The 26,640-nt window shown below is 49.6% G+C and overlaps 2 protein-coding genes across 9 annotated transcripts in view; one reads left to right on the top strand and one right to left on the bottom strand.

Moving 5' to 3' along the window:
• Positions 1-962: 962 nt before the first annotated feature.
• On the bottom strand, positions 963-11,240 carry FASTKD3 (FAST kinase domains 3). 3 transcript variants are annotated; one of them, XM_032337790.1, is made up of 7 exons: positions 11,158-11,240; positions 8,796-10,269; positions 8,107-8,192; positions 4,937-5,111; positions 3,690-3,759; positions 2,269-2,383; positions 963-1,335 (listed from the first exon to the last, which is right to left on the bottom strand). In XM_032337790.1, exons 2-7 carry the CDS (start codon positions 10,234-10,236, stop codon positions 1,237-1,239), a joined length of 1,986 nt encoding a protein of 661 aa, XP_032193681.1. In that variant the 5' UTR covers positions 10,237-10,269; positions 11,158-11,240; the 3' UTR covers positions 963-1,236. The 3 variants fall into 3 exon arrangements, with proteins under 3 accessions (XP_032193681.1, XP_032193682.1, XP_032193683.1); XM_032337791.1 differs by lacking the exon at positions 11,158-11,240 and adding an exon at positions 10,684-11,140; XM_032337792.1 differs by lacking the exons at positions 963-1,335; positions 2,269-2,383; positions 3,690-3,759 and adding an exon at positions 3,766-3,876.
• An 86-nt stretch (positions 11,241-11,326) lies between these two features.
• MTRR (5-methyltetrahydrofolate-homocysteine methyltransferase reductase) overlaps positions 11,327-26,640 on the top strand; it is a 30,764-nt gene continuing 15,450 nt past the window's right edge. Inside the window, exons 1-7 of one of the 6 annotated variants that reach the window (XM_032337787.1) lie at positions 11,327-11,428; positions 12,505-12,665; positions 13,329-13,489; positions 15,212-15,365; positions 17,130-17,247; positions 19,758-20,142; positions 25,336-25,458. In XM_032337787.1, the coding sequence (XP_032193678.1) occupies positions 13,361-13,489; positions 15,212-15,365; positions 17,130-17,247; positions 19,758-20,142; positions 25,336-25,458 (909 nt within the window). In that variant the 5' untranslated portion in view covers positions 11,327-11,428; positions 12,505-12,665; positions 13,329-13,360. The other 5 variants (XM_032337789.1, XM_032337784.1, XM_032337783.1 and 2 more) reach the window with 5 other exon arrangements.

Here is a 26,640-nt window from a genome sequence, read left to right as displayed (position 1 = left end):
CCCCTAGAGTCTGCAGAGGGAGCATCGTCCTGCTGACACCAACGGCCGCCTTCTAGCCCCAGAGCCACAAGAAAGTTTCTGCCGTTTCAAGCTGCCCCATTTGTGGTACTTTGTGGTGGTCGTCCCCGAAAGCTATTTGCAACCCTGTTACAATGTATGATCAACCCTGTGGCCACAGAGGCCCAAGGACATCCGTCAGCAGGTGGGAAGCTGGAGCCCAGGCTGGAGTCTCAGCCACTGAGCTCTACTGAGCCTCAAGCCTAGACTGGAACCTTCTTTCATCTCTCGCGATGGATGAAACGGGTAGGACACTCAAGCTCGCAGAGCTGGTCCATGAACCTGCAAAGTGGGAACAAAACCCAGATCCGAAGGCGGGGGACTCGCAGGAGCTCCGCTGCGGAGCTCAGCAGGGGCTCGGCGTGGGCAGAGCGCGCTGAGGAGCGGAGCTCCCCGACGGGCACCGACTCGCCGGCGGAAGGGCCTGAGCGCCCCACTCCAGAGCTCGCCCGTCCCACCAGCCCGCATCCTGGTCCTCTTCCCTGAAACTTTAACCTGACCTCAAAGGGGCGAGGACGCATCTGGTCCGGGAGACAGTCTGATTCATTCTTGATTCAACACTCAGAAGCTTCTCTCTCTCAACCGAAAGCCCGGCCCCAAGCCCCAGCTGAACAAGTTAACTTTTACATCTCTACACCTTAGAAGGAGGATAGGTAAATAGCTCCATTTCCAACGGAAAACATTTTCCTATTAACTAAAGAGTCACTTCTGCATAATTCTGTAACTTTCCATTTCCATGCTTAGTCGTAGCCTCTTTTCCACTGCTCTTCCTCCTGACCGCGTACGACTGCCTCTAACGAAGCAGAGAGGGAAATAGACAAGATTTCTTCCTTACGCTTGTGACAAGAGGAAGCGAAGGTCTCAAAAGGAAATACTTTCAGTCAGCAAATAACTACCATAAAACAAGGATTTAAAAGTAAGGACAGTCATTACGTTCCTTTATTGTACTCGACCAGTTGCTTCATGTATAAAAGTCCCTCTAAAAGTATTAAATAAAAATAAAAATTTATTTTAAATTTACCACTGGTAAGTGTATACACAGTATAAGGAAAACTAGACCATTTCCAGATCACCGCAGTCCACACACAAACAGCTAATTCACAATCTTCATTCTGGTTTTGTCCTGAACCCCACGAAAACACCAGTTTTTCTGAGTCCTAAAGCCAGTCTTCCTTCCTGTTACCAATGAACGCCCACCTTTTGAGGAAATAGTTTTCTTTGTAAATACTCCACCAATTCCACTCTTGATTTTAGCAACTCAATCTCATAATAGGGGATCTGTAAAGGGAGAGAAATAAAAGACATCATAATGGGTCCACACTGTGAAGTCACCTTGGTGTCCTGGTTTCCTGAACCCCCGTGGCAGAGTGCAGGCTCCCGGGGGGCAAGGTGCACAGCCCTTCGTTGTGTGGCCCCAGGGCCTCCGACAGTGGCTGGCATACAGTTGGCACATAGTCGGGGCTCCAGGAGCCAGAACACGCGGGAACAGTGGTTGGTGCTCTAGGGCCGGCAGGAGCGCAGCCAGAGCCGGAGCATGGATACTCAGAGCAGCAGGGTCCAGTCTGATGGGGGAGGCAGCAAGGGCAGAAGGAGAGCCTGTGGGGGCACTGGGGGCGGAAAAGGGGCCACAGAGCTCGGCGTGGCTGTGGAGGGTCCTGAACGCTCAGGTGCAGAGGGCTTCTCGCTTTCTCCCATGAGCGGTGAATGAAAAATAAAGGCTTTGGACACGTAGTGGGGTGCGGGCTTGAGAACATCCGTCTGGGGACGCAGCTGGAACACGCGGTAGGGAAGGGACCAGACAGGACAGCAGACACCGGGCAGCTCCAGGCACCTTCCTCGCAGGAGCCCCTGGTGGGCCGCTGCTGACGCAACCACGAACGAGGCCGAGGCACAAGGGTGGGGGGGATCCTGGATTTAACGGGTCCTCCCGCCTACTCCCAGCCGTTGAATCGGGGAAACGAAAGCAAAACAGGTATTCTACTAATTTAGAAATTCTAGAAGCAGAGGTTAGCATAGCTTATGGAGAATACAGGGACAGAAGGTGTGAATGTTCTATATTTCCAATATACATACAGAGATTAAGCCTAATGAACAGAGTTGGCCTTTAAACTAGATGTAAGATTCTGGGTGTCCACTGGGACCAGCACCGTGGACAAAGCCAATCACAAGCAGCAACTGCTCTCGCAGCAAAGGCACCCGGAGAAGTCGTACCTGCACCACGTGGAAACCCAGCAGGCGCAGGTGTCTCTGTTTCATGGCTTCCTTTCCCAGTAAGTGTTTGGTATTCAGAGAAAACCTGTTTGGATCATCGATGCACAGCGCTACCCTGAAAAATTGGAGGGAGAAACTTAATTTTTTACTAGTTTTTAAAATTCCTTATTTAAATTCAGTTTCGTTAACAGTGTATTGTTAGTTTCAGAGGTAGAGGCCAGGGACTCCCCAGTTGCGTGCATCAGAGCTCCCAGTGCTCACTACATCGAGCGCCCCCTTAATGCCCATCACCCAGTTAGCCCGTCCCCCACCTCCCTACCTCCCCTCACAGCAACCCTCAGTTTGTCTCCAGTTAAGAATCTCTTACGGTTTCCTCCGTCTTTCCCCCTGCTTCCCTACGTTCATCTGTCCATGTGTTCAATTCCACATGAGTGAAATCATACAGTAGCATTTGTCTTTCTCTGGCTGACTTATTTTGTTTAGCATAATACGCTCCAGCTCCAGCCACGTTGCGAACGGTCATCCTTTCTGATGGCTGAGTAATACTGCACTGTGTATGTACACACCACATCACCCTTATCCATTCATCTGCCAGTGGGCATCTGGGCTTTTTCCACAGTTTGGCTTATGTGGACATCGCTGCTAGGAACACTGGGGGGCACGTGCCCCTTTGGATCACTACGTTTGCATCCTTGGGGTAAATACCTAATAGTGCGGTTACTAGGTCATAGGTAGCTCTACATTTATTGTCTTAAGGAACCTCCTGTTTTCCAGAGTGGCTGCACCAGCTTGCATTCCCACCAACAGTGTAGGAGGGCTCCCCTTTCTCCACATCCTCGCCAGCATCTGTCATTTCCTGTCCTGTTAATTTTAGCCATTCTGACTGGTGTGAGGTGGTATCTCAGTGTGGTTTTGATTTGTATTTCCCTGATGCTGAGTGATGTTGAACATCTTTTCATGGGTCTGTTGGCCATTTGTGTGTCTTCTTTGGAGAAATGTCTGGTCATGTCTTTTGCCCATTTCTTGACTGGATTATTTGTTTTTTTGGGTATTGAGTCTGAGAAGTTCTTTACAGGTTTTGGATACTAGCCCTTTATCTGATAAGAGGGAGAAATTTAATTTTTAAGACAATCCAAAATACTTATATATTCTTAGTGGCACAGATTCGCTTGGGATTCGGTTATTCCTATGTGTCAGCATGATTTCCAGTAGCTCACAGGTGTGCTATCCTTTCCTGTGTTGAAACGGCACTCAAGTTTATTAAGATTAATGTCTATGTTACACGGAATTTCCACAATCGGGATGCTGCATGCCAGTGCCTTCACTTCTAGAACCCCGTCTCCTCTCCCACCCTGGGAAAACAGCTTCGGTTACCAAGCCTGCCAAGTCTCGCCACATCAAACCACACCAGTTTTCTTTACCTCTTATGCACATCTTCATTGACTGTAAATGGCAGTACTAATCCTTCTTCGTCTAATTTAATTTCAACATCTGGTGAGAGAAGAAAGGAAACATTCTCCGTGTGATGCCCTCACAAACACTACACGCCTGTCCTCCTCCTTCTGTTCTGAATTCTTCCACACTGCGATGGGCCAGCCGCGCTGAAGTCTGCGAAGTAATGACCACACCAGACCATGGTGAGAATTGCACTTTAACCAGCTCTACAATCACCCAAGTCAGCCTTAAGTTGAGGCTCCGCCAGGAGAAAACCAGGAGTGGAGCCCTCTAGATAGCGGGCATGACAAGAACCTCGCCTTTCTTCTTCTCCTTCTGTAGAAAGTGGCGGGAATCCTTCAACCCAGAGAGTGAAGGAAGCCCTTTAAGCGAAGCACGAGTATAACCTCCGCAAGTCAGAACTTTCATCACTGCGGCTCCCAGAGCCTCCCCGAGCAACGCCTCCTGCACCCTGATGTGCGGTCGCCGGGCACAGCGGACCACTGCTTCCTTCCCTCTGACGTCCTGCCGTTCCTTCTGTAGAAAGAGCCTGTGAGAAGAAGGTGAGCTATGATTACCTGAAGCCGATAAGGCACTGTCACCTTTGAGCTGATTTTCTTTTACTCATTAATTAAGGAAAAAAACTGTGATGGGCATAAGAATGTGAACACTCTGGTCAGCCCCGTGCAACAGAACTTTCTGTCGTGAAGCAGGTGTTTTCATCTTTGCTGTCCACCACGGCATCCGCCAGCCTCCTGGGTGTTTAAGTGCTTGATGTGTGGCTCATGCAACCAAGGACTGAACTGTGGATGGGTTTTCAATCGAAGCTGATGGAAACTTAAGTAGCCACGAGTACTACTGGCCGCTGCATTGGCCAGCGCTGCCCTGGACGACAACAGCAGCTAACAGGGACGCAGCACGTACTACAGTCCCGGTACCACTCTACACTCTCCCTTGGTCCTTATGCAATTCTGGGTCACTGTGCTTCTTACATTCATTTTACAGAAAAGCAGCAAGCAGAGAAAGATTACTCTGCCCAAAGACATTCCGCTACCACATCCCCTGACTGTCTGGACTGCACCGCCCTACCCCCACCCCGTGTTCCAATGCGCCTTCAGGGAAGGGCGACCCCTGCTACATTTCCAGACCTTGCAGGGGCAACTAAATCCCACAGATTCCCAAAAAGGACAGCATGCCGAGGCTGGTCAGGCACAGCAAACCCCCTACTACTTACCTATTGTGTAACAATACGGCGTTAACACTTTCGGAGCAAAATACAATCTTGCTCCCAAAAGGTCAACCAGTCCAATCTTCACAAATTTGTAAAGCTGGAAATCCACAGGTGTCTCCAGGGAAGAACAAGGAGTAAGAAATGATCTCACTCGGTATTTAGGAAGAAGTTTCTGACCCTAAAAATTAGATGGTTAAACATGAGAAAGGAAGAAACGATACAAAACAAGAAAATAAATCCAATAGTTCAATGTATCTTATAAATATGTTTTAAAAGTAGTCAGTGGGGGCACCTGGGTGGCTCAGTGGTTTAAAGCCTCTGCCTTTGGCTCAGGTCATGATCTCAGGGTCCTGGGATCGAGCCCCATGTTGGGCTCTCTGCTCAGCAGGGAGCCTGCTTCCCCCTCTCTCTCTGCCTGCCTCTCTATGTACTTGTGATCTCTCTCTCTCTCTGTCAAATAAAAAATAAATAAATAAAAAAAATAAAAGTAGTCAGTGGTCACAGAAAGAAAGGGAGGGGCGGAACAATAATGCTATTACAGCTCCAGAAACATCTTTGGAACTCTTAGAATTACTTTAAGGGCCTTGAGGACACTCATGTTTTCAATAGAGGACAGTATGAAAAAGGTGACATTTCAAATCAGGGAAAACAGGATAGCTATACAGCAAATGCTGCAACTGGTAGTCCTCCTGGGAACGAGCTAAGTGAGAGTTCCAGCGAGCACTGTGGACTATCATAAATTCCAGGTGAGATAAAGAGCTAGATAAAGAAAGGGAAATGATACTTTTGAAAACTTAGAAAAATATTTATACTACCTTGGGACAGGTAAAATATTCTCAGTGAGAGAAGAAACCTTAAAAGATGGATAGATTTTACTACAGAAAACTTAAAAATTTTTATATAATAGAAAGATACCATAAACAATATTAAATTAAAATTAAAAAGTAAGAACTATAGGGGCACTTGGGTGGCTCAGTCAATTAAGCATCCAACTCTCGATTTTCAGCTTAGGATCTCAGGGTCCTGAGACGAAGCCTGCCGCCGCAGGCTGTGTTCAGTGTGGGTCTGCTGAAGTTTCTCCCTCTCCCTCTGCATCTGCATCTGCTCCTCCCCTGCACCATGCACACGCACACACACAACCTCTCAAAAAAAAAAAAAAAATTTAAGAACTACAAACCAGGAGGGCACCTGGGTGGCTCAGTGGGTTAAGCCTCTGCGTTCAGCCCAGGTCATGATCTCAGCGTCCTGGGATCGAGCCCGCATCGGGCTCTCTGCTCAGTGGGAAACCTGCTTCCCCCACCCCCTCTCTGCCTGCCTCTCTGCCTACTTGTGACCTCTCTCTCTGTGTCAAATAAGTAAGATCTTAAAAAAAAAAGAAGAACTACAAACCAGGAGAAAATATGTACAACATACACAAATATACAGGTACTAGTATCTCCATCTCACAATGTGTTCTAGGATGAGACAAAGAGAAAAAGGACAAGCAACCGAACAGGAGCGTGAGTGAAGAAACGGATTCGAAGAGGATTCGTAGCAAACGTAAATGACCAGGAAGCACTGTGGAAGTACGTTCAACTCGTTATTGCTCATGAAAATGCAATTTAAACATGTGACACAGTAGTGTTCCTCATGGAGCCGAATGGTAACAATTAAAGGACTGATAACACACAGCGACAGAGGGGCAGGGCCATGGCCGGGGAAGGGACATCTACAGCCATCAGCGCCAACAAGTGTGTAGGTAACTCAGTCATCTCACTTTCAGGAATCTAGTCTCTAGATTGAAAAACAAAAAGGCTCCAGTAGGGAAGGACACGTAAGAATGTTCACTACAGCCGCTGATGGAGAGAAACACTGGGGAAAAACCTGCGAGTCCAACAATGATGGAACAGAGTAAGTATCTGGAAATGGCGTGCCATTCCTAAAAAGAGCACATGTCACCTTTGTGTACTGTCCCCAAGGAATGTCCATGATGTACTGTGTATACATAAAAGCACCCTGTCCTGGCAGTAGCCCCATTCCAAGGCAAGAGAGAAACCAGGACAGTGTTCGTGCCTGTGTCCATTTGGACATAAAAACTGCGGTCAGCACTGCTCCCTCAGGGACGGAAGGAGGCTGGGCTAAGTCACTGCTCTTAAGCTGCCTCAGCACTGTTGAAGCTGCTTTAAACAAAATCGCTGGAGGTGGGGCAGGGGGGAGAGGGTGGGGGTAGCCTAGTTGGTTAAGCATCTGCCTTCGACTCTGGTCATGATCCTGGGGTCTTGGGATGGGGCCCCGCACCGGGCTCCCTGCTCAGCAGGGGGCCTGCTTCCCCCGCTCCTGCTGCTGCTCCCCCACTCCCTCCATCAAATATGTAAGTAAAATCTTAAAAAAAAAAAAAAGAAGAAGAAATAGTGGTATCTCCATTTTCACAACTTACTGTGAAATGAGCTACTCTATTTATTTATTTATTTGACAGACAAAGATCACAAGTAGGCAGAGAGGCAGACAGAGAGAGAGAGGAGGAAGCAGGCTCCCCGACGAACAAAGAGCCCAATGCGGGGCCCGATCTCAGGACCCTGGGATCATGACCTGAGCCGAAGGCAAAGGCTTTAACCCACTGAGCCACCCAGGAGCCCCTGAAATGAGCTACTCTTAAAGGCGATCCAATGTGACCCGGAGGACCAGGCAAAACGAGCAAGTCTGGAGATGCCATCTGGGACCCCACACACGGGGCCTGATTAAGTCAGGACAGTGACTCTCTAGAGGCCTAGATGGGAAGCACAACCTCCACCTCAACTAAACAGAGAAGAGGGAAATTTCTGGTCTGGCTTAAACAGGTGCTTGCAATCATTTAAGATTTGCTCAGTCCAGAGATTCGCAGGTTTGTATTCAACAGCTGTGGGGAGCGCTAAAGCCCTTGACAGCCCTCAGAGGGAATCTAGGGGCGCTCTGACTGCAGCACTTGATGAAATATTCCAAGACACCCTGTAGCAGGAAACGGTCCCAAGACGGCAGCAATGGGGTAATTTCTCAAAGAAATGTTACCTGGTGGCAAGTAACTCCAAGTGAATGAATGTTCTGCTTTCTGATGTGGTTAATGAGGTAAAAAGAGGACAAGCTTCAAAGACTAGGGGTGGGGACACAAAGCAAGCTGCCTGCATGGCGGAATCAGGCAGCACGGCTCTTGCTCTTACCTTATAGAAAGGGCATTCTAGGACTGCGGTTAAGAACAGTTGGGTCAGCTGTGCGAGGCTCAGTCTGTCCAAATATGATTCTTCACCTGAAATAAAAAGCGTTCCGGTTGTGGTTACATTTAGATTTTGGTCTGTGTGATGACAGAAAGGAACATCCAGGAATGTACAATGTATATTAACCGCCCCGGAAGTAATGTACTTTTAAACGACCCCGGCAGAAGAATGTGTCAGAGTTAAGTACACTTGCCATCCGTGAGATCTCATTTTAACTTCCACGGAACTCAAGCTCCAAATGACAAAATATAATTAAAAGAAACAGGTATGTTAAAATCAGTACGGAATCCCTTGAACTGGAGACATGGACACCCGACATGTCTGGGTGGCCATCCACTGAGATGACGGATGCAGCCTTTCAAAACCGGGAAGTCTCCAGTTGCCCTCACAGCTTCTGACGTGTTGTGATTATGACCGGGGCCACGTCATCCCACAAGACTCGGGCCGGCAGTCTGTTGAGCCAAAACTCTTTTCCCTGTGTGTATTCCATCACCCTGGAACTCTATGTTTTGATTCGCACCTGACACTCTTATTAAGGTTATTACAAAAGAGGCAAGTGTATGGGCAGATAGGCGCCTCAAAAACCTCACATGTTCCAGGGTTAATTTCCCCACTTGAACTTATAACCAACCCACCTTGCAGCTTTTGAAGAAAATAAGGGCTGAATATTTTTGCCATGAAGTTGACCGGATGGCATTCAATTAGTGAACACGAATGGAGAATTTTCAGTAGTGTTTTGGGTGGAAAATAATTGAAATGAGTGAGCAACGTGTTTTCTAGCTTTCTAAAGAAAGCAGAGGCATTGGGGGGCAAGTAATTGAGTTTTCCAAATGGTTCGATTAACTCAGAGATCTGATGAGGTGAGAATTTTTCTGATTGGCAAACAAAGGTTTCTGCCACTGCATCGAGGATGGGTTTTGAAAGAATCCGCTTCCTACTGCAGTACTCCGTGACCTTGCTGACAACCTCAGGATCCAAAGTGAGACACACTGAGGCTACATGCTGCTCGAGGGCTTTTGTAAAAAATCTGTCGTTGTGCCCAAAGTATATGAAAGCCTCTAAGACTTTTCTGAGCTCTTCATTAGTAAAACGAGGGATATGCCTCACAACGTATTTTCCCAATTTTATAACCAGAGGAAGTGCCTGCGTTTGATCAAGAACCACCAGGGCACTGAGGATTTGGCTCATCGATGTCGGACTCAAGCTGTAAACTACGGACAGAGCAAAGTTGTTTAGCTTATTAAGAAATGCTTGGTGTTGGCCCACTTTTTCAGTACAAGCCTGTAGGATTCTATAAAGAGCCACGATATCCTCAGGGGTAAATTCTTCCAACTTTTCCCTTTTCAGCTGACATATCACCAGTTCTAGCGTCGCGCAGCCCGGCCCCTGCAGTTTGATCAGACTTTCCCCAAGAATACAAAGACTGTGGACTTCCAGGCCACCCCCTTTGAGGCGACGCTGGCATTCTGCCACCAGGCTCAGACCCAAGCTACTGTGGGGATCCACATGCAACAGAGTCAGAGCTTGCAAAGTGGTCACCAAAACCGTGTCTGGCAGACCTGAGGGTTCCTGTTCACACTGAATGCACAGCGCCTGAAAGACATGGTTCTTTAGTATTTCTTTTGGCAGCTTTTCATCACCATCTTTTCTCTCCACTTCACAAATCCGCTGTAAGGCGCCTGCTGCTAGAGTATCAGGCAAAGTTTGCAGTTTGCAGCTTATAAAACTCAACACTTCTTCTGAGGACGTGAAGCTGTTTAGTCTCCTGTAAAACGTCTGCTCATCCACACTTGTAAGACTTTGTTCAGGCCTGTCCCAGTCGTGTGCTTGAGAGAACACCGGCTCATCAGCCGGATGAAGGTCATTTCTGTTTTCTGAATGGAAGTTTTTACAACAGCCGTGATGGAACCTGACCCGGAGAGGCTCAGCCTGCGGTGAACAGAACCACAGACACAGACGCTCCTCGGCTACCTTGTGAACATGAATCACAGGATGGTTTTTCAGAGCGGCCAGAGCTCGGTGGATCCGAAAATCAGATAAATGGCAAAGGTTCCTCCACAAGGTAATTAAGGCCATGCCATCAGATTCTCCACACTTCTTGATTTACCACTAAAGGAAATTAAAAAAAAAAAATGTTCAAATACATACAGTGCATAATCCAACCACATGATTGCTTAAGAAACCGAGCAGGAGTACTGGAGACAAGTGACTCATAAACCCAAGTACCCAACACCAGTCTCCGCAACGGCAGCTTGGAAAAGCGGCCGGCATCGAAGAGTAATCCTCACCGCTACCTGGCATCCTCCCGCCTCCCCCTGCTTTACCGGCAGCGCTAACCCTCACCACACAAGGCATCAAGTACTTCTACTCATTCTGCAGATGAGAAAACTGAGCCCAAAGAGGTTGCTTCATCCGGTTTGCACGGCTCATCCGCGGCAGAGCTGGGACTCACACTCGCGCGGTCCGCACCCCGAACACGCCTCCTGCGCGTCGGCTGGCCGCACTGCGTTTGGGAAAACACACCCAAAAGGGGCAACGGTAAAACGGCCCCAGTCCGTCGGGGTCCACGCAGAGCAAGGCTCCGACGCGGGGAAACGCCCGAGGCGTCGCCCTCCTCTCGCAGTTCAGATCCGGCCAGGGCTGAGCAAGAGCGGGCTCTAGTTTGGGGAAAAAGGCAGATGCGAAAGAAGTGACACGACGCAGCGCACGGAGGGGAAGGTGAGAGCTCCGTGTCCACCTAAGCGCTCGCGTGGGACCTGGGGACACGAGTGGGCAGGCCAGGGGGACGCGCGCCCCAGGAACCGCGTCTTAGGAGGGAAAGGACCCCACGCGCCGGGCGCCTGTAAACCCGGCGGCCCGGGAACCTGCGCTCCAGCCCGGGGAGTGCAGGGGCGGCGGCCGGAGAGGAGTGGGCGGGCCATGGCGACACGGACACCTCGGCAGCGCCGCGGGCTCACGTACGCGGGGCCGGGACACCTACCGCGCTGGGACCCGTACGGCGCTCAGACCGCGGGAGCTCCGAGCGGCGCCGAGCCACCGGAACCTCGTGGGCCTCCGTACGGGCAGATGCCCCACCCCCAGCAGCTAGGCGCATGCGCAGAGAGAAGGCCACGCCCGCGCCGGGAGCTCTGTGATTGGCTCCGTTCCTTCCCGAGCTCCTTATTGGTCTTGGGCGCTAGGAAGGTGCGCGCCGTGACGGAGCGCGCCGCGCGGGACCGCCCTCGCGTTCCTGCTCTTGCCCCGGGCGCTTCCGGCTGGGCACGGTCCGGTGAGAGCGCTGGCTGCGGTTCCCCGGGCTGTCGGTCCGCCCAGTTGGAGCCCGCGGGGAGGCGGTACGGGTGGGGGAAGGCACCGGCCTCTGCGCCCGCACGTCCCTCTCGCGGCCGGGCTGGGCCCTCACGGGTGGGTCAGGGACAAGGCCCGGTTGGGCGGAGAACGACTGGGCGGGCTGCGCCGGAGCCTGGGGCCTGGGTCTCCCGTCGCCTCCAGGGAGCGGGTCGGGCCCCGCGGCGGCGCCGGCACGGGCGGCGCCGGCCCCGCCGGTCCCTGTGGGCGCCTCCGTGGGCGTCTGTGTCCCGAACACTTCCCTAGACTGGGGGTCGAGGGGACCCAAGGGGGCGTCGGAAAGGGGTGCGGCGGCGGGGGTCACGCGGGGTGCTGCTTCCCCGCTTCTCCGCCTGCGGGAGCCGGGCGGGTGCCGGGATCCGCCTCGGAGAAACGGGGTCACGGACCTTTGTAAGGTGGTGGTGGGCCTGAGGGGTTCCTCCTCCTCGGGAGCGCCCGGGGCTGTGTCTGGCGCCCCGAAGAGCTCGAGGTCCTTAGCTGTGGGGACAGTAAGCGGTGACATTTCCATCACTGCATTTCCACAGTTGCCGCTGAGCCCAAAATGCGTGTCGATTCGTTGGTTCGGGTGACTTACTGACCGCCTGCTCGGAGCCAGGCGGCGTGCTGTTCCGTAAGGGCATTCCGTGCGCTCAGTGTTACCCGACACAATCCTTTAATTTCTTTGCGGCTTAATTTATCCCTAGACGTACCTGGCCAGTGGATATAAAACTTCTGATGGCCCATTCCGAAACGCCAGCATTTGATACGGATTTATTGAAATCTGCCCCTGCAAGTTGGCAGTCAGTCCCCCGGTTTTGTCATTATTTTTTTAAGTGTAATTTACTGAGTAATCTCTACACCCGTTGCGGGTGCTGGAAGTTCACCCCCTGGGGGTCAAGGGTCTCACACTCTGGACTGAGCCAGCCAGGCGCCCTCCAGTGCCCCAGCTTTAGATCCTGGATGAGTTTAGGGAGACAAGTCTGTGAGAGGCCCGTGTTTTACTCCTGGTTTTCTCTTCAGGAAACACATCTTAAGCTTGAGTGGATTGGAAATATTTCCTCTCTCTCCGTGCGTGTATACGTGTGCACTCGCGTGTGTCCGTGCCTGATACTGAAGTAGAGCGGAGTACGTAGCTTCATGCACGTCACTGCTGTGATTAGCTTATTTGGCATTCGGAACAGGTAGGAACAGAATCGTATACTTCCAGTGGAATTCTTACACTTTTTTAAAAGGAAAGCATGTATTCATCTGAGAGCGAGAGCATGCGTACAAGTTGAGGAAGAGGAGAAGCAGACTCTCCACCGCGCAGGGACACTGCCTCAGGGCTCCATCCCAGGGCTCGGAGTTTATGACCTGAGACGAAGGCAGGTGCTTAACGGACTGAGCCGCCCAGGCGCCCCATTGCATTTGTTAACATAAAAACATCAGATGTATTGAGCACTGCTGTCTCAGCTGCGGTTCAGATCTCCACAGCTGGTACATCTTTGTCGGGGCGGGGTGCTGTTACCCCATTTCACGGGCGAGGAGCTGAGGCACAGACCAGTGGAAAAGCTTGCCCACAGTTCTGCCGTCGTGCATGATGGGCGCCAGATTCGAGTGCGAGTAGTCGGACCCCAGCGTCCCATTTCTGAACCGTGGATTTAGAGCTTTACTCCTGTATTCTCCCTGGTTGGATGAATTCTCTTTTTTAGACTTGCTGAGTATTACACTCACGTACTCAGAGAAGCCTGTTTCATGTTATGTGTGGATATTGTCGGAGGCTTTTAGAAAGACTGAGGGAGAACACCTGTGGTGTATGCCTCAGTTAGGAACAAAGAGAAATCCCTGTCTCTTCTGTTCCACAGTGTGTTGAAGCTGTAGCACATGCCGTGAGGCGATGAGGAGGTTTTTGTTACTCTATGCTACACAGAAAGGACAGGCGAAGGCCATAGCGGAAGAAATATGTGAAAAAGCATTCGCACATGGATTTTCTGCAGATCTTCACTGTATTAGTGAGTCAGATAAGGTGAGCGGCTACTCATGGATTTTACTGTGTTTTATGCTCAGAGCATGTTGGTTGGGAGGTGATGTTAAACAGCAAAGTAGGCTGCTAAATGTCTCCATGCTCCCTTTTCTTTCAACACTTAGAAATTTATTTTGTCAGCTCTTGTTAAGATTTGTCATTTTTTTAACATACAAGTGTACATTTGAATTTGACCCAACAGTTTCAAAAGCAAAAACAAGTAACTACTCAACTGTGAGGGGTAGTCGTAGTGCTTCCTTTCTCTCTCGTTGGCTGTGAGAACTAAACAGATGAGTCTTTGCTTGCACTTGTGTGTTTTTCAACTCACGAATCCCAAGTGCCCCGTTTGCATTTCCTCAAAATAAAGACTTTGGCATTCATGTCAGAGTTCCTCCAAGTGAAGGACTGGGCAGTTCCTTTGTGGACTACAATTTAAAGCAGGAGTGGAAGGTTCTAGAGAAGATTCAGCTTCTTTACGGCAGGGAATGCTTATTTTTAGGCTCAGTCTCTGCAGAAATTCCTACCTTAGGTCATGGAAGATTGTAACAGATCTGTATTCTTCTTTCAGTTAGTGTGATGGAGTTTTCTGGATTTTACTGTCTTCTACAAGTCAGTCTGTAGCAACTAGCGGGAGCTTTTTATATAAGGACAAGTTGATGTGCCAGCCACTAACACTTTAAAAATATCCCTCAGTACTTTAAAAATTAACCTCAGTGTAGCCGGTATACTCAAGTTCATAGTCTCCTCTGGCCTTTTCCACATCTGTAGTTCAAAGGACTAGACTGTCAGCAGCACAAGTGAATTATAAACTCCACTCATGGGAGAACCTTCATGTTTCTGTATGTGTCAGGGTTAAGATGACTCCAGATGTAGCCACTAACCCCGCAGGGAGCATCCTGGAGGATTCTGCCAGTCAGCAGTTCCTGTAATCCTACAGCAACTTCGGTGTTGGTGTGGAGGGTGCCACACGCTAGAATATAATCTGAATCTGTTACTGTAAACAACAAGTTGTCAGCACCATATAACTAGCCCTGTTTGGCCCCTTGGGCTCACCTTACCACCTAGGCCAGCAGCTATTTGAACCTTAGGTGAATGCTGCCAGTCATGTTAGCGGTCCTGTTTGCTCTCCCCAGCTCATTGGTTTCTCTAGTTCTTGATCCACGTTTAAACAGATAGCTGTCTACTTGCTAGGTCATGGTAGTCCTTTTTAAGACAGAGTTACATGAACTGTAAAAGTTCACTATACAGGGTGTGCTGTCTCCTGTAAGCATTGAATCACCTAGTAATCTGTTAGCTCAAATCCTTGTATCAGCATTTAGAAGAAGTGAATCCCTCAGTCAGATTCGATGATACACATGAGCAGTAGAGATCATGGAGTCATTAGGAATAGAGAGGGTGAAGTGTTCTCTTTGGAATATTTAAATTAGGTGAGGCTTAGAGTGAAGAAACTTACCTGTAAGTTGCCGACTTTTCTGCCGATGGTTTCCATTCCCCCGCTCCGTATTCCCAGCTCCCAGGATCCGGAGGGGGTGAGGAGTGGGCCAGGTTCCATGTTATCTGAGGAGTAACCTTGCACTCCCCCCCTCCTCATCCTCTGCTGTGAAGCCTCGTGCAGCACACATGCCTGGTTCTTGATAGAGGAGATCTAGCTGGTTGCCTTGCTGATGTGTCAAGTCAGAACTCTGTACAGCTGTAGATCCCTGACGCGTGGTCCTCGTTTTGTAGTATGATCTGAAAACTGAAACAGCGCCTCTCGTGGTGGTGGTTTCCACCACGGGCACTGGAGACCCGCCCGACACCGCGCGCAAGTTCGTGAAAGCGATACAGGACAAGGCCCTGCCGGGAGACTTCCTTGCTCACCTGCGCTACGGATTACTGGGTATGGACCGTGTTTGCGCTCTGCTGGTCCTCGGTTATTCCCGGTTTAATTCTGGTATCTGAATGTATCCTTCAAAACCATGATATAGAGTTGTGTAGATTTTGTTGTTGGTTTTCTTTTTACGGTTACATGTTTTCTATTTCTTTTTTTTTTTTTTTAAGATTTTATTTATTTATTTGACAGACAGAGATCACAGGTAGGCAGAGAGGCAGGCAGAGAGAAAGGAGGAAGCAGGCTCCCTGCGGAGCAGAGAGCCCGATGTGGGGCTCGATCCCAGGACCCTGGGATCACGACCTGAGCCGAAGGCAGAGGCTTTAACCCACTGAGCCACCCAGGCGCCCCATGTTTTCTATTTCTATGGTGTCCTGTGTTCTGTGAATGCCTCCCTTGTCTTCACTTCATAGCAGCTCCTCTGTGGAGCCCCTGGAATAGCATTTTTTTTTTTTTTTCTTAAGATTTGTATTTATTTGACAGTGTAAGAGGGAACACAAGCAGGGGGAGCGGGAGAGAGGGAAGCAGGCCTCCTGCTGAGCAGGGAGCCCGATGCGGGGCTTGATCCCAGGACCCTGGGATCATGACCTGAGCGGAAGGCAGATGCTCAATGGCTGAGCCACCCAGGCACCCCATTTACATTTTTTTAATTCAAGTTTTTTCTAATTTCTGTTTTCAAGAATGAACATGTATGTGTTGCTTTAAAAAAATTCCTCAAAAAAGGTATCAACCATTCTAGTCACTGTTAGGCCATTTATGGACCCTCCCATGCCCACTGCAGTTGCTTACCCTGTTCTTTTTTTTTTTTAAATATTTATTTGGCAGAGATCACAAATGGGCAGAGAGGCAGGCAGAGAAAGAGCGAGGAGGAAGCAGGCTCCCTGTGGAGCAGAGAGCCCGATGTGGGACTCGATCCCAGGACCCTGAGATCATGACCTGAGCAGAAGGCAGAGGCTTTAACCCACTGAGCCACCCAGGTGCCCCGCTTACCCTGTTCTTTTTGTGAAAGTATGTGGAGATGATTAAACAACTGAGAAATTAACACTTTTAACCCTAAATTTTTAACCAAGTATGAAAATGTTAGTCCATTTTCTTGCCAGGAAACAGGAGTTCCTGTTTCACCTAACACAGAAATACAGGAAATTCTACTGCAGACGTACCTGTCTATGCTCTCAATTAGGGGTCATAAAATCTATAAAGGGCCAGAAGATAACTGTCTTAGGCTTTGCAGACCATGTGTTCTTTGTAACAACTACTTAACTCTGTTGTTGCAGCTGGAGAGGTGCCGTAAACTATATGAACAAATGGGCTTGGCTGTGTTCCAGCACGACTTTATAAAGACAGTCCAGGGGGCACCTGGGTGGCTCAGTCCAGGAGTTGTATTTGGCCCATAGGATATAGTTTGCAGACGTGTCTGCACAAGATCAGAAGTCTGCAAATACAGATACTGTTTTTTTTTTTTTAAACCTATCTAATTCTTCTTTTAAGATTTCCATATTTTTTCACAGATTCATGGAAACAAAAATGTGAAAATATTTGTTAACAGTGGCCAAGAAGTGTTTCTATTTTGATGGGTCTGTTACTGTAATATTGTAAAATAGAAGGCAAATATTTGCATACTTAGTATTTACCCAGGGCAAACCTCAGGAGACATGAAGGTGTGCATTATTCATCAGAGCATGGAATGGTATTGTTTTAAATATTTGTTCCGTATAGCTTCTTTAAATTTAAACCTTACCGTGTGTGCACTGATAACCCGTTTGGGCTCCCTAGGGCTGGGTGATTCGGAGTACACGTACTTCTGCAACGGTGGGAAGATCATTGACAGGCGACTTCAGGAGCTGGGTGCCAGACATTTCTATGACACGGGCCATGCGGACGACTGCGTGGGGTAAGAGCAGTGTGCTTCCCCTCCACATTTCCAGTCAGCCCCTCTCTCTACTGCATGAAAGCTTGTGAGTTTATGAAATATGATGACTTTTGATTTAGCACTGAAGCTTTTATTTTAAAAGTTATTTTCCTTTTTTTTTTTTTAGCTTTTTTTAGCCCTAGGACCAAAGATCAGCCAGGGCTTGATTTCTATATTCTGTTCACTTGAAGTGCCTCCAGATTCTGCTGAAAGAAGAAATCTGTAAAGATGCCCTGGAGGCATTTGTAGAAGTCCGCATTTTCTTTAGGAACTTCGATCGCCTGCATGTTTGCTTTCTGCCCTGCACACACAGAGACTGGATGCGGGTCCTCGCGCGGAGGCTGCCCATCCCGCCTGGCATCCCTGGCAGTGAGCGCAGGCCAGAAGCGTTCACGCGCCGGCACGCTGTGGGCCCTGGCTCTCTCTTTACCGTCTTAATGGCTGCTTGCCCTCATGCCAGCCAGAAGTCTAATTCCTGTTTCCATTAGTTCACTGGTGGTTTTACAGCCCAGCATTTCACCCTCTGGGCCACCTTTGAACTCCTCTTGATGTGTTTATTCAGAGATCGAATGGATGTTGTCCTACAGCTAAGTTTATCGTTCAGCCTCTGGCTATTTCAGCAGATAACAGCTGACCACCTCTTTTTTTTTTTCCTACTTGGTGTGCATATTCTCACCCGCTTGATCTTTGCTTATGAATGACGACAAATTCAGCACATGCTGTGCTTTTCTGCATAGCACCGCCTCGCTTGGGTCTGCCGGAAACACTTCTGTTTCCGCTTAGCCCGCCCTCCGCTCCCTCATGCTCTGTCTGTGAGCGCGTCGCGCTGGTCTTTTCGCCCGGCGCAGTGCGTATGTTCTTGATCGTGACGAAGCTCTGCCGTATTGCCTCGCGTGTTCACCTTCTAGTCTGGTCTCCCTTTATGTTGATTTCTTTGTGTGGGTTTTTGTGTTTCTTGTTTTTTGCCGGAGTCATGTTGCCTTTATTTATTGTCTTGTATGAGCCATGTGCTTGCTAACTTCTTACAGAACCCACGCGGCCTGTCACTGAATCCACATCTTCTTCTCTTCAGTCTTTCAGCTGCCCTGTTCGTTTGCTGGATCCAGCGTTAAAATTCCTGAAAGTGTTTTCATCAACCTGTAGCTCTTCAATTTTCAGCCTAACTACCTCGCTTGAGTTTGCCCTCTTCTAAAATTATTTTCAAGGAGATACCCTGGCGTAGTGTCGTAGCCCCCACACTGATGGGGACAAGGATGCAGAGTGGGGTCCAGTCGCCTGCCTGCAGATCCTTGATAGCCAGCCGCCTTCACGGAGCACTGACATCTTGGTCGTATTACTTACTTGTGTGCTCCACTTTCTCCCTCTGTGAGAGGGGATAATAGTGTGTGTCGTGGAAAATTTGGGGGAGGAACAAATGACTTGATGCAGGTTGTCCTCTTAGAGTAATACTTGCCCTGTTGTAAGTGTGCGGTGAACACTAGCTCTCCTAGTGGAGGTGTTAGCGACTTAATGTTTTTGAGCTGCGAAGATGGCTTTTAAACGTAGCTGTCGTTGCTGAGCCCAGAGTTTTATGTCCTTGCTTTCCCAAAGGCTCTGAAGGATGGATTTGTACTAACGAGATTATAGCCAGAGTCCTAGTAAGACAGAAGTCTGAAATGTGCCTTTTTCTGTCACTTAACTTTATGAATTAGGATTTACTTGACACCTCCTTTGAGTTGTGATTAAAAATGAAAAGGCTGTGATTTCCAAGATTCTGATGCATGGTTTCTTACTTGTTCAGTTAAAGTTTCTCCATTCGGGGAATGTAGGGAATATTATTGTTGGCTTGCCCTACTTTGTCTATTAGTGAATACACTGCCACATTCTAAAACTTCTCTATGATTCATTCAGCTTTCCTACAGGAATATTAGGTTTTCTTTCTCTTGTGTTCAGACACCCTGAAAATTTCATCAGGAATGTTCAGAACCAGTTAAAGGTTTGAACTCTTAGAATACCTAGCATTAATCCAGAGGGATTTCTTGGTGATATTTTAATTTGTAGGGGAAAAAAATTCACTAAATTAGGGGGAAGAAATGATGTTGTATTTGACATATGTAATTATCACGTGATACTAGAGTAGGCTTGGATTTGGGATAAGTTCTGTTATCCTCATCAGAATTTCGCAGGCCTACTTACAATTACAACTTCTTAAAATAGTACCAACTATATTTTAGGAAGTTAAGAGCAATCCCATTCATGCTACCTATTATTGAAATGGCTTCATTTCTGTTCTGACCTTTATGCTCAGATTTTTTACAGCTGAAGTTCTAACAAACACACTGTAATGCTTTTAACTTAAGCATAGGTATGTTTTGTATTCCGAATAATCATTATATTTAGTGTTTTTGACATTTGCATAGCGTTCTGCCAAGTAGACTGCCATTATCCCATGATTTTGTATTTAAATGGAGAACTTAGGCATTTTTTTCCCTTTTTTTATTGCAACAACCCAGTTTAGAACTTGTGGTGGAGCCATGGGTTGATGGACTCTGGGCTGCCCTCACGAAGCACTTCACGTCCAGTAGAGGAAAAGCGGAGAGAATCGGCGCTCTCAGGGTGGCATTGGATGCTTCCCAAAGGATGGATCCTCTGAAACCAGAATTACTACACATTGAATCACAAGTTGAACTTCTGAGATTAGGTGATCCGCGGAGAAGGGATTCCGAGGCGCGGGGACAGAATGCAGTGGATGGAGGTCGGTCAGGTGCCCCAGTGGTGGAGTCGGAGTCCAAGTCCTCGCTCACCCGCTCGGAACCGCCGCTCTCACAGGCGGCCCTGAGCATCCCTGCCGCGCCGCCCGAGTACCTGCACGTGCGCCTGCAGGAGTGTCCGGGCCAGGTAAGTGCTTTCCCCCTCCGGCCGCCGGCTGCAGAGCCTCTGCTTCCCAGAGCAGCCGCTTCGTCGTCCTTACTGCATTGCAGCAGGGGTCTGCAGGCCGGCCTGGTGGGCCCACGCGGCCTGCCTCGTGCCTCGGAAAGTAAGGCTTATCGGGACCCAGGCCTGCGCGTCCGTCCCCGTGTGGCCCGTGGCTTCTTCTGTGCCGCAGTGGCGGGGTTCGGGGGGTGGCAGAGGGGTGCCTGGAGGCGGGCGCGCCTGAGATGGTTACTGTCTGGCCCCTTCCAGAGAAGGTGCCTGGGCAGAAGCGCTTGCATAACGTCATTTCTGTCTTTGAAGCAAGAATAGCTAAGAGCTCAGTTTCTCTGTCATTTTGGAGAATTCATTTGTTTCTTAATTTCTATGTGGGTCAGGTGATGGCAGGTGTTGTGGGCACTCAGGAAATGACCTCAGCTATACTTGAAGTGCGACTTCACAGCACAATCGCTTTTCCAGCAGGGACTTTGTGCCCTGGGTGCGCCACTTTGGGGATTATTCTTTTTCTTGGTGAAATTTTACAGCCTGGTTTTTGCCTATATTGTCATTTTTTTGTCGGGTGTGTTTTTTCTCTTAATAAAGAAGTGTCCTTAAAGTAGTCTCTAAATTTTGAGCATTAAGTTGATTAACAACTCATTTCTCCTCAGCACTGCCAGCGTGCGGCACCCTGACACTTCTTCCATCAGGCCGAGACTCTCTGCTGCAGCCCGTCTTTCCGGGGAGCCACGCCCTCTTTCTCTAGCTTGGCTCAGGATGGGGCGCCCCGTGGGTTGTCTCCCATAAGCCTCCCCGGGGTGCAGGATTGCGATTTCTTGTTTCTTGATTTATTTTAATGAAGCAAGGCCAGCATTTTAGAAGCAATTTAAGTACAACTTAGAAGCAATTTAAATACAGCTTTCTAGCCCTTAGAACTGTTGGCCAGCACCTGATAGGATAATGTTTTTCTAACATCTGCTTATGGTGTTTTCCTAGAGCATTCAGGCAAATGTGTTTATAGAAACAGCTGTCAGGTGTTGCTTTCCACTTACGCTCCATTATTGTGCAAATTGTTTAGTTAAGTGAGGTACTTAGGGTAAGTATTTTTTCAGGCTTGGGAGTAGAGGGGAGTGAACAGTGAGCCTCTGGCTGGACAGCGGGTGGGTGCGCGGGCAGGGTGAGCGTCCCCCTTGCAGGCCGCAAGGACAGTGCGTGTGGCAGAGGCACAGGAACGTGAACGTTCCTGAGGAGGAGGTCTGAGAACGCTTGGGGTATGGCACAGGTCATTAAAGAGGCTTCAGTTTCTGGTCATGTGGTGGAGAAATATTTAAGATCTCACCCAGTTAACGCATATTCGTGTACATTTGCTCAAGGGATATGCTTAGATGACAAGGGGTTGGAAAAAGATTTGGGGGGGCCTCCTCTTGGGATCCTCACATTAGGGAACTGAGAGGGGGAGGAGGAAGCAGCACTGGGCAGAGCGGGCAGCTGAGCCTCAATGTCCTCTCGGCCAGGCCCGCTCCACACAGCGTCAGTTCCCCAGCGCTGTGTCTCAGAACCTGTGGGGTCTCCGGGTCTTGTGGTGCAGGCCGCAGGGGCTCTCGTCCACACCATTGCTCAGACCTGCTGCACAGCCCTTTCCTGCTTGGGCCCCCTCTCACAGCCGCTGCCCGTTGTGTCCCCTGGTGCTTGGGTCGGCACTGTCATCCCAGGTGTGGCAAGTGCTGGTGCTTGCAGGGCCTGAAAGGCGTGCCAGCTCTTCTCCCGCTCTCCAGGGGACGTGAGGTACAAGATGCACTAGCGTGTCCTGTACTGGAGGGGGCGTCCTGACGTGCCTCAGGCTGCCGGACTCCTGGAAAACTGGCCTCTCAGTCTGCACAGGGCCTGGCCTTTCCAGAAACTCCCACACACTGGCCACTTTGCACATTGCGTGTGAGTCGGTAGTGGGTAGTGGGTAGTGGGTAGCATAATGTTCCTAATGTCGTGGGCTGGCGTGACGTTCTGCGGAAGGTCCAGATGTTCTGCGTCGATTCGGGCTGTCCTGAAACAGCTGGCAGGAGCATTATCACAATCTGGTGTCAAAATGGTAAATGGAAATTGTTCCAAGTGAAAGTGTGCCCCACTTTAGGGGTAGAGATGGAAAAGAGCCCAGCGGCTCACTCTGTCCACATGCCCTGTGCCTGAGGCCATTTTAATCCGCCCTTGCAAAGGAAACCATCCATCGTGGAGGCCGTCACTGGGGCTACTGCTAGTGTTCCTTGCACTTCATTGTTCTCCCCCAGCATCCGCCCGGTTGTGTGCAGGGACTGGGTTGGTGAGTTAGATGGAGACCATCCCTGGTCCTGTACGTTTTTTGGGGTAGTATTGATACAGTACCGATACCTGCCATTCCTCAGGGTGGAGTATTTATCACTTTCTACTTGGGTGAGGGGAGAGGACAGCGTCAGATTTAGAGGCTTCCTCTTGGTCTCCCCACTGTACAGCCCTTAGCCATGGGCCAAGAACTGAGTGGACCCATGGAACCAGCCCTGGCCCAGGATTCCCATTTACAGCCTGGCCCTGTAGGTTGCACTCTAGTATGTGGCCCATGATGACACTTTGAGTTCCTGGGTAACAGCATAGCTGGACCCTCTTCTAGCAGTTCCTGGAGTATCTGGGTGTTCCCCTTGGCCCAGTGTATGTTTTCCGCCTGAAAGAACTTGACCGAGTATGATCTCTGCGATGTTGCTGAGTCTCCCCCACCACCTCCCCTACCCATGGGAGACTGCGTTCAGCCACCCCTCCAGCCTTCCTGCTGGGATACTTAGGCCTCCCTCCAACACCCCGCAGGACTTTGCTGACTAAGCGCTCCCACGTCCCTCTGGTCTTCGGTGGTCCGCCCTTATTCTTGGCCCGGTCCGTTAGCTCGGGCCGGCAGAGAGGCCAGCCCTGAACTTCTCCATGATGTCGGTGCCCCTCACTAGCACTGTCCTGTCGGCCTTGGCAATGGAGTGTGCTCTGGGCCCTCCAGGGAGCAGCAGCATCTCATAGATTTTGGCTCTTCATAGTTTCATCCGTTTTTCTCTGTCCACTTCTCTGAGCCTTTTACTCCTGTCATCTGGTGCTGACCATGGAACTGTCAGCAGTTCTTCCTCATTTAGTGTGGACTTTAGCTTCCTCCTTGGCCTCATAACCATCTCTAGAGGCTGTTGCCAAGGTGTTAAAGCCAGTATCCTGAGATAGTGCTCCCAGTGAGCAAAACTTCTCTGTCCAAGTTGACATTCTACCCTTGTTGGCCCGGGACCTCAACGTTCCGTCTTGTGCACACGCTGCTCGTTTTTGCTGGTGTGGTTGCTGTGTCCTGCACACTCTTCAGAGCATAGTCCCTCTCCTGCCTTAGCTGGCCCAGCCCATCTGAGGCCTGGTGTGTCTGCCTTGAGCCTCACTGGCCCGGCAGCCAGGACAGGAGATGGGACGCAGGAGCGGGGATATGGGCCTGTCTTGCCGGACGGAGGTCTGAGTGCGAGGAGGACATTCTTGCTCTTCTTAGGAAGAAGTAGTCACTTGTGCAGGCTCAGCAGGTTCAAGGACATCTAGGGAGTCAAGATTTTTAACCCACATGCCCTCTCCCAACTGCCGGCAGGCCATTCTTTGCCTCCCCGAGTCAGGTCTTAGCATTCTAGCAGCAAGAGATGAGCAGCTTCTTCGTGTGCTGCAGAGCTGTCCTCTGGCTTTCACACTTAGTGCTTAATTGTTCATTAATTGTTCTCAGTCTTTTTGCATTTTTTCCAGAGTTATCATGGAAGGCTGGCAATACCCACAATTCTGCAGGCCTTATCAGTGCCATTTCCCCATAGATCTCAAGCACCAGCTACTGCGTACACTCTAATGCCTTCCCTCTTATGGTGTATCATCACACTTAGCTCGTGCACTGTCATCACCTTGTGCTCCCTCTCTCCCAACTGTCACCAGTGTTGTGTGCTCATTGTCAGCCAGGTGGGCGATGCAGCTCCAGACGCCCATGTAGCATCTTCCTTGAAACCGGGCTAGCGCCAGCTGTCACCGACTGGCTTCCTTTGAATAGAACTGTGTGATTATTTCTTAGGTTATCCCCTTGGGATCCTCACCTTGGGGAATGCAGAGGACAGAAGCAGGAGTGGGCACAGTGCGAAGTGCACTGTGATGTGTCCCAGCAAAGGCCCCGGCTAGCCTCAACAGGGTTCTCCAGAGCTAGGATGGCCCTTCAACATTGTCCTGAGTTGGGGCAAAGGGCTGGGCCTTTATAGTCCTCGATGAGCCGTTGGATGTGGGCTGCCTCTGAAAGGGGGTGTGACCTGGGAATGCTGAGGTCACTGAGATGACTCTGAGCTAGCTGAGGGCCATCTGCTGACAACGTTACCAGCAGCCTTGCCGAGGTCGGTCTTGGGCGGCATCTCCCAGTGCCCCATATGTCATGACTGTCAGGCTCTGAGTTTGATCCTTTTTCTAGTTTTTCCAGATAGCCATTTATCCAGTATTAACTGATGAGCATTTTCTAAGTTTCTGTCTTCAACAGAACTTAGAAACATCGAGTTAGAAAAGCAGACGTAGTGCAATGAATTGGGTTTCTTTGCGGTTTCCCAAGACCTATGCTATCTAATATAAAAGCTACTAGTCATGTGTGACCACTCAAATTCAAATAAATGAAAATAAAACTAAGAATTCAGGGGTTTAGGCACATCTGGCTAGTGGCTCCTGTACTGACTGACGTAGGTGTGGAACATTCCCACGCCAGGGCCCGCCACTCTGCAGATTCTTGTGAACCTTTCTTCAGGCGTCTTCCAGCCCTAAATATGTCCTTCCTTTTAGAATCTCCTTCCTGAAATTGTGCATGCATATGGTCTCCTTTTGCATGGTTTATTTTGGAATACTCTTAGACCTTCACAGGAAAATGCTGGTATCTGTTATTTTCAATATATATATCCCAGAAATTTAGTCAAGGAGTTTAAGTCAAATGATAGTCAAGGAGTTTAAGATACAGATGAGCTGTCTCTTCTGAAAGATTGAGAGGCCTATGTCTGTAGCCATCTGTCTTAGATAAGAATACTTCAATATCTAGGATGTTTTATAAAATCCTATTGATCTTACCTGGTCACTAAGTGAAGCAATAGGCGAGTAAGATGGAAAATTGCATTTAGTAATATTTTATCACATTTGTTTCTCAAGGAGGAAAGCCAAGCATCTGTGACTTCAGTGGATCCAATTTTTCAAGTTCCAATTTCAAAGGCAGTTCAACTGACTACAAATGATGCCATAAAAAGCACTCTTCTGGTGGAATTGGACATTTCGGTAAGTTAGAGCATTTCTCTCTCAGCGCTGTTGTCAGGAAGCGCGGAGGCCTGCGCGCTGCCGTAGTGCACGCGCTCGGGAGGGAGGAGCGCCTGTACCGGAGCTCCGGCCTCTACTCTTGACCCCTCGTTCTTCCTCCTCGCCTCACACCCGTTCTCGTCACTTCAGGAAGGGGCTAAACGTGACGAGTGACCCCGCAGGTGACTCAGTTTGAAAGACCAGCGTTGCTCCCTTACCCAGGAAGCCGCGGAAGGGTCATGGAGTCAGAGCAGCCTTTTCGGTGTGAGAGGCGTCCTGAGAAAGGCCCCTGCTCACCCGAGGTCAGCCAGTAGTTGGAAGTCGAGCTCAGGCCGGACGGGCCTACAGTGCTTCGTTTTTCACAGTGACGGTCTCATTCCTTTGAGACTCTGGAAGAAGTCACAGCCCGCTCCCCACCCCGCAGGAAAATACTTACCTAGAAACATTTTTCATGTAGCTTCGGAGGCTCCCGTGCTGCCTCTCACCTCCGTCCACAAGCCCACCCCTGCCCCAAACCACTGGCCTCGGTTAAGAAGCCACCTGCTAATCCCGTAACCTCAGGAAAGCTTGACTTACGTCTTCGGAGTCACTCTGCTTGTGTTTCGATGGAGGTGCTGGGAGGAGGGTTGTGCTTGCAGGAAAGGGTGTGTCAGGGCTGTGCGTGTAGATTTCAGTGAACCCCTCCTGGGGAACGGATGACAGGCATCAAGACCAGGTGGTTTGCTTACATACTGTTGGATGTTCCACATTCCACATTTTAATATCCATATTGTTAAATACTCTTTGTCCACCAAAGCATTTGTTTTTTTATTCTGTTCTATACTCTTGTCATAAAGTGGTGAGGTTTGGCCAGTAGGTGGGGTCAGGCTGTGCCCGTCACAGGCCAGGGCCGGGAGCACGTGTGGTCAGAGGCTGTCTCCGGATGCTGCCCTCGCGCTGCAGCCCTCCATAAACAGCCGTGCGGTGGGGGGCGGCTCGCCCAGCCCTCGTTCACGCACAGTGCCCTGCCAGGTGCTGCGGTGGCCTGTGCTCAGTAGGGAAAACTAGTGTCCTCTCCGACCCGTCGTCTTCCCCTACAGAAAGGAAATTGAGAACCAATGTGGGCAGCCCTAAATGGTTTCTCTCCCTCATCATGGATGTTTTCATAAGAGGGGTTTTTACATT

The sequence above is a fragment of the Mustela erminea genome, chromosome 3 (assembly GCF_009829155.1).
Source record: "Mustela erminea isolate mMusErm1 chromosome 3, mMusErm1.Pri, whole genome shotgun sequence".
In the NCBI taxonomy this organism is placed as follows: domain Eukaryota; kingdom Metazoa; phylum Chordata; class Mammalia; order Carnivora; family Mustelidae; genus Mustela; species Mustela erminea.
Note: the sequence above shows the minus strand (reverse complement) of the source record. Positions and strands in the feature narration are given on the sequence as shown.

Coding starts and splice junctions, on each gene's coding strand:
- FASTKD3 (XM_032337790.1), bottom strand. CDS start 10,236: ATGGCCTTAATTACCTTGTGGAGGAACCTTTGCCATTTATCTGATTTT. Junction 8,193..8,795: donor TTTTCTTCAAAAGCTGCAAG/GTGGGTTGGTTA, acceptor TTTTTATTTCAG/GTGAAGAATCATATTTGGAC. Junction 1,336..2,268: donor TGGGTTTCCACGTGGTGCAG/GTACGACTTCTC, acceptor CTCCCTTTACAG/ATCCCCTATTATGAGATTGA.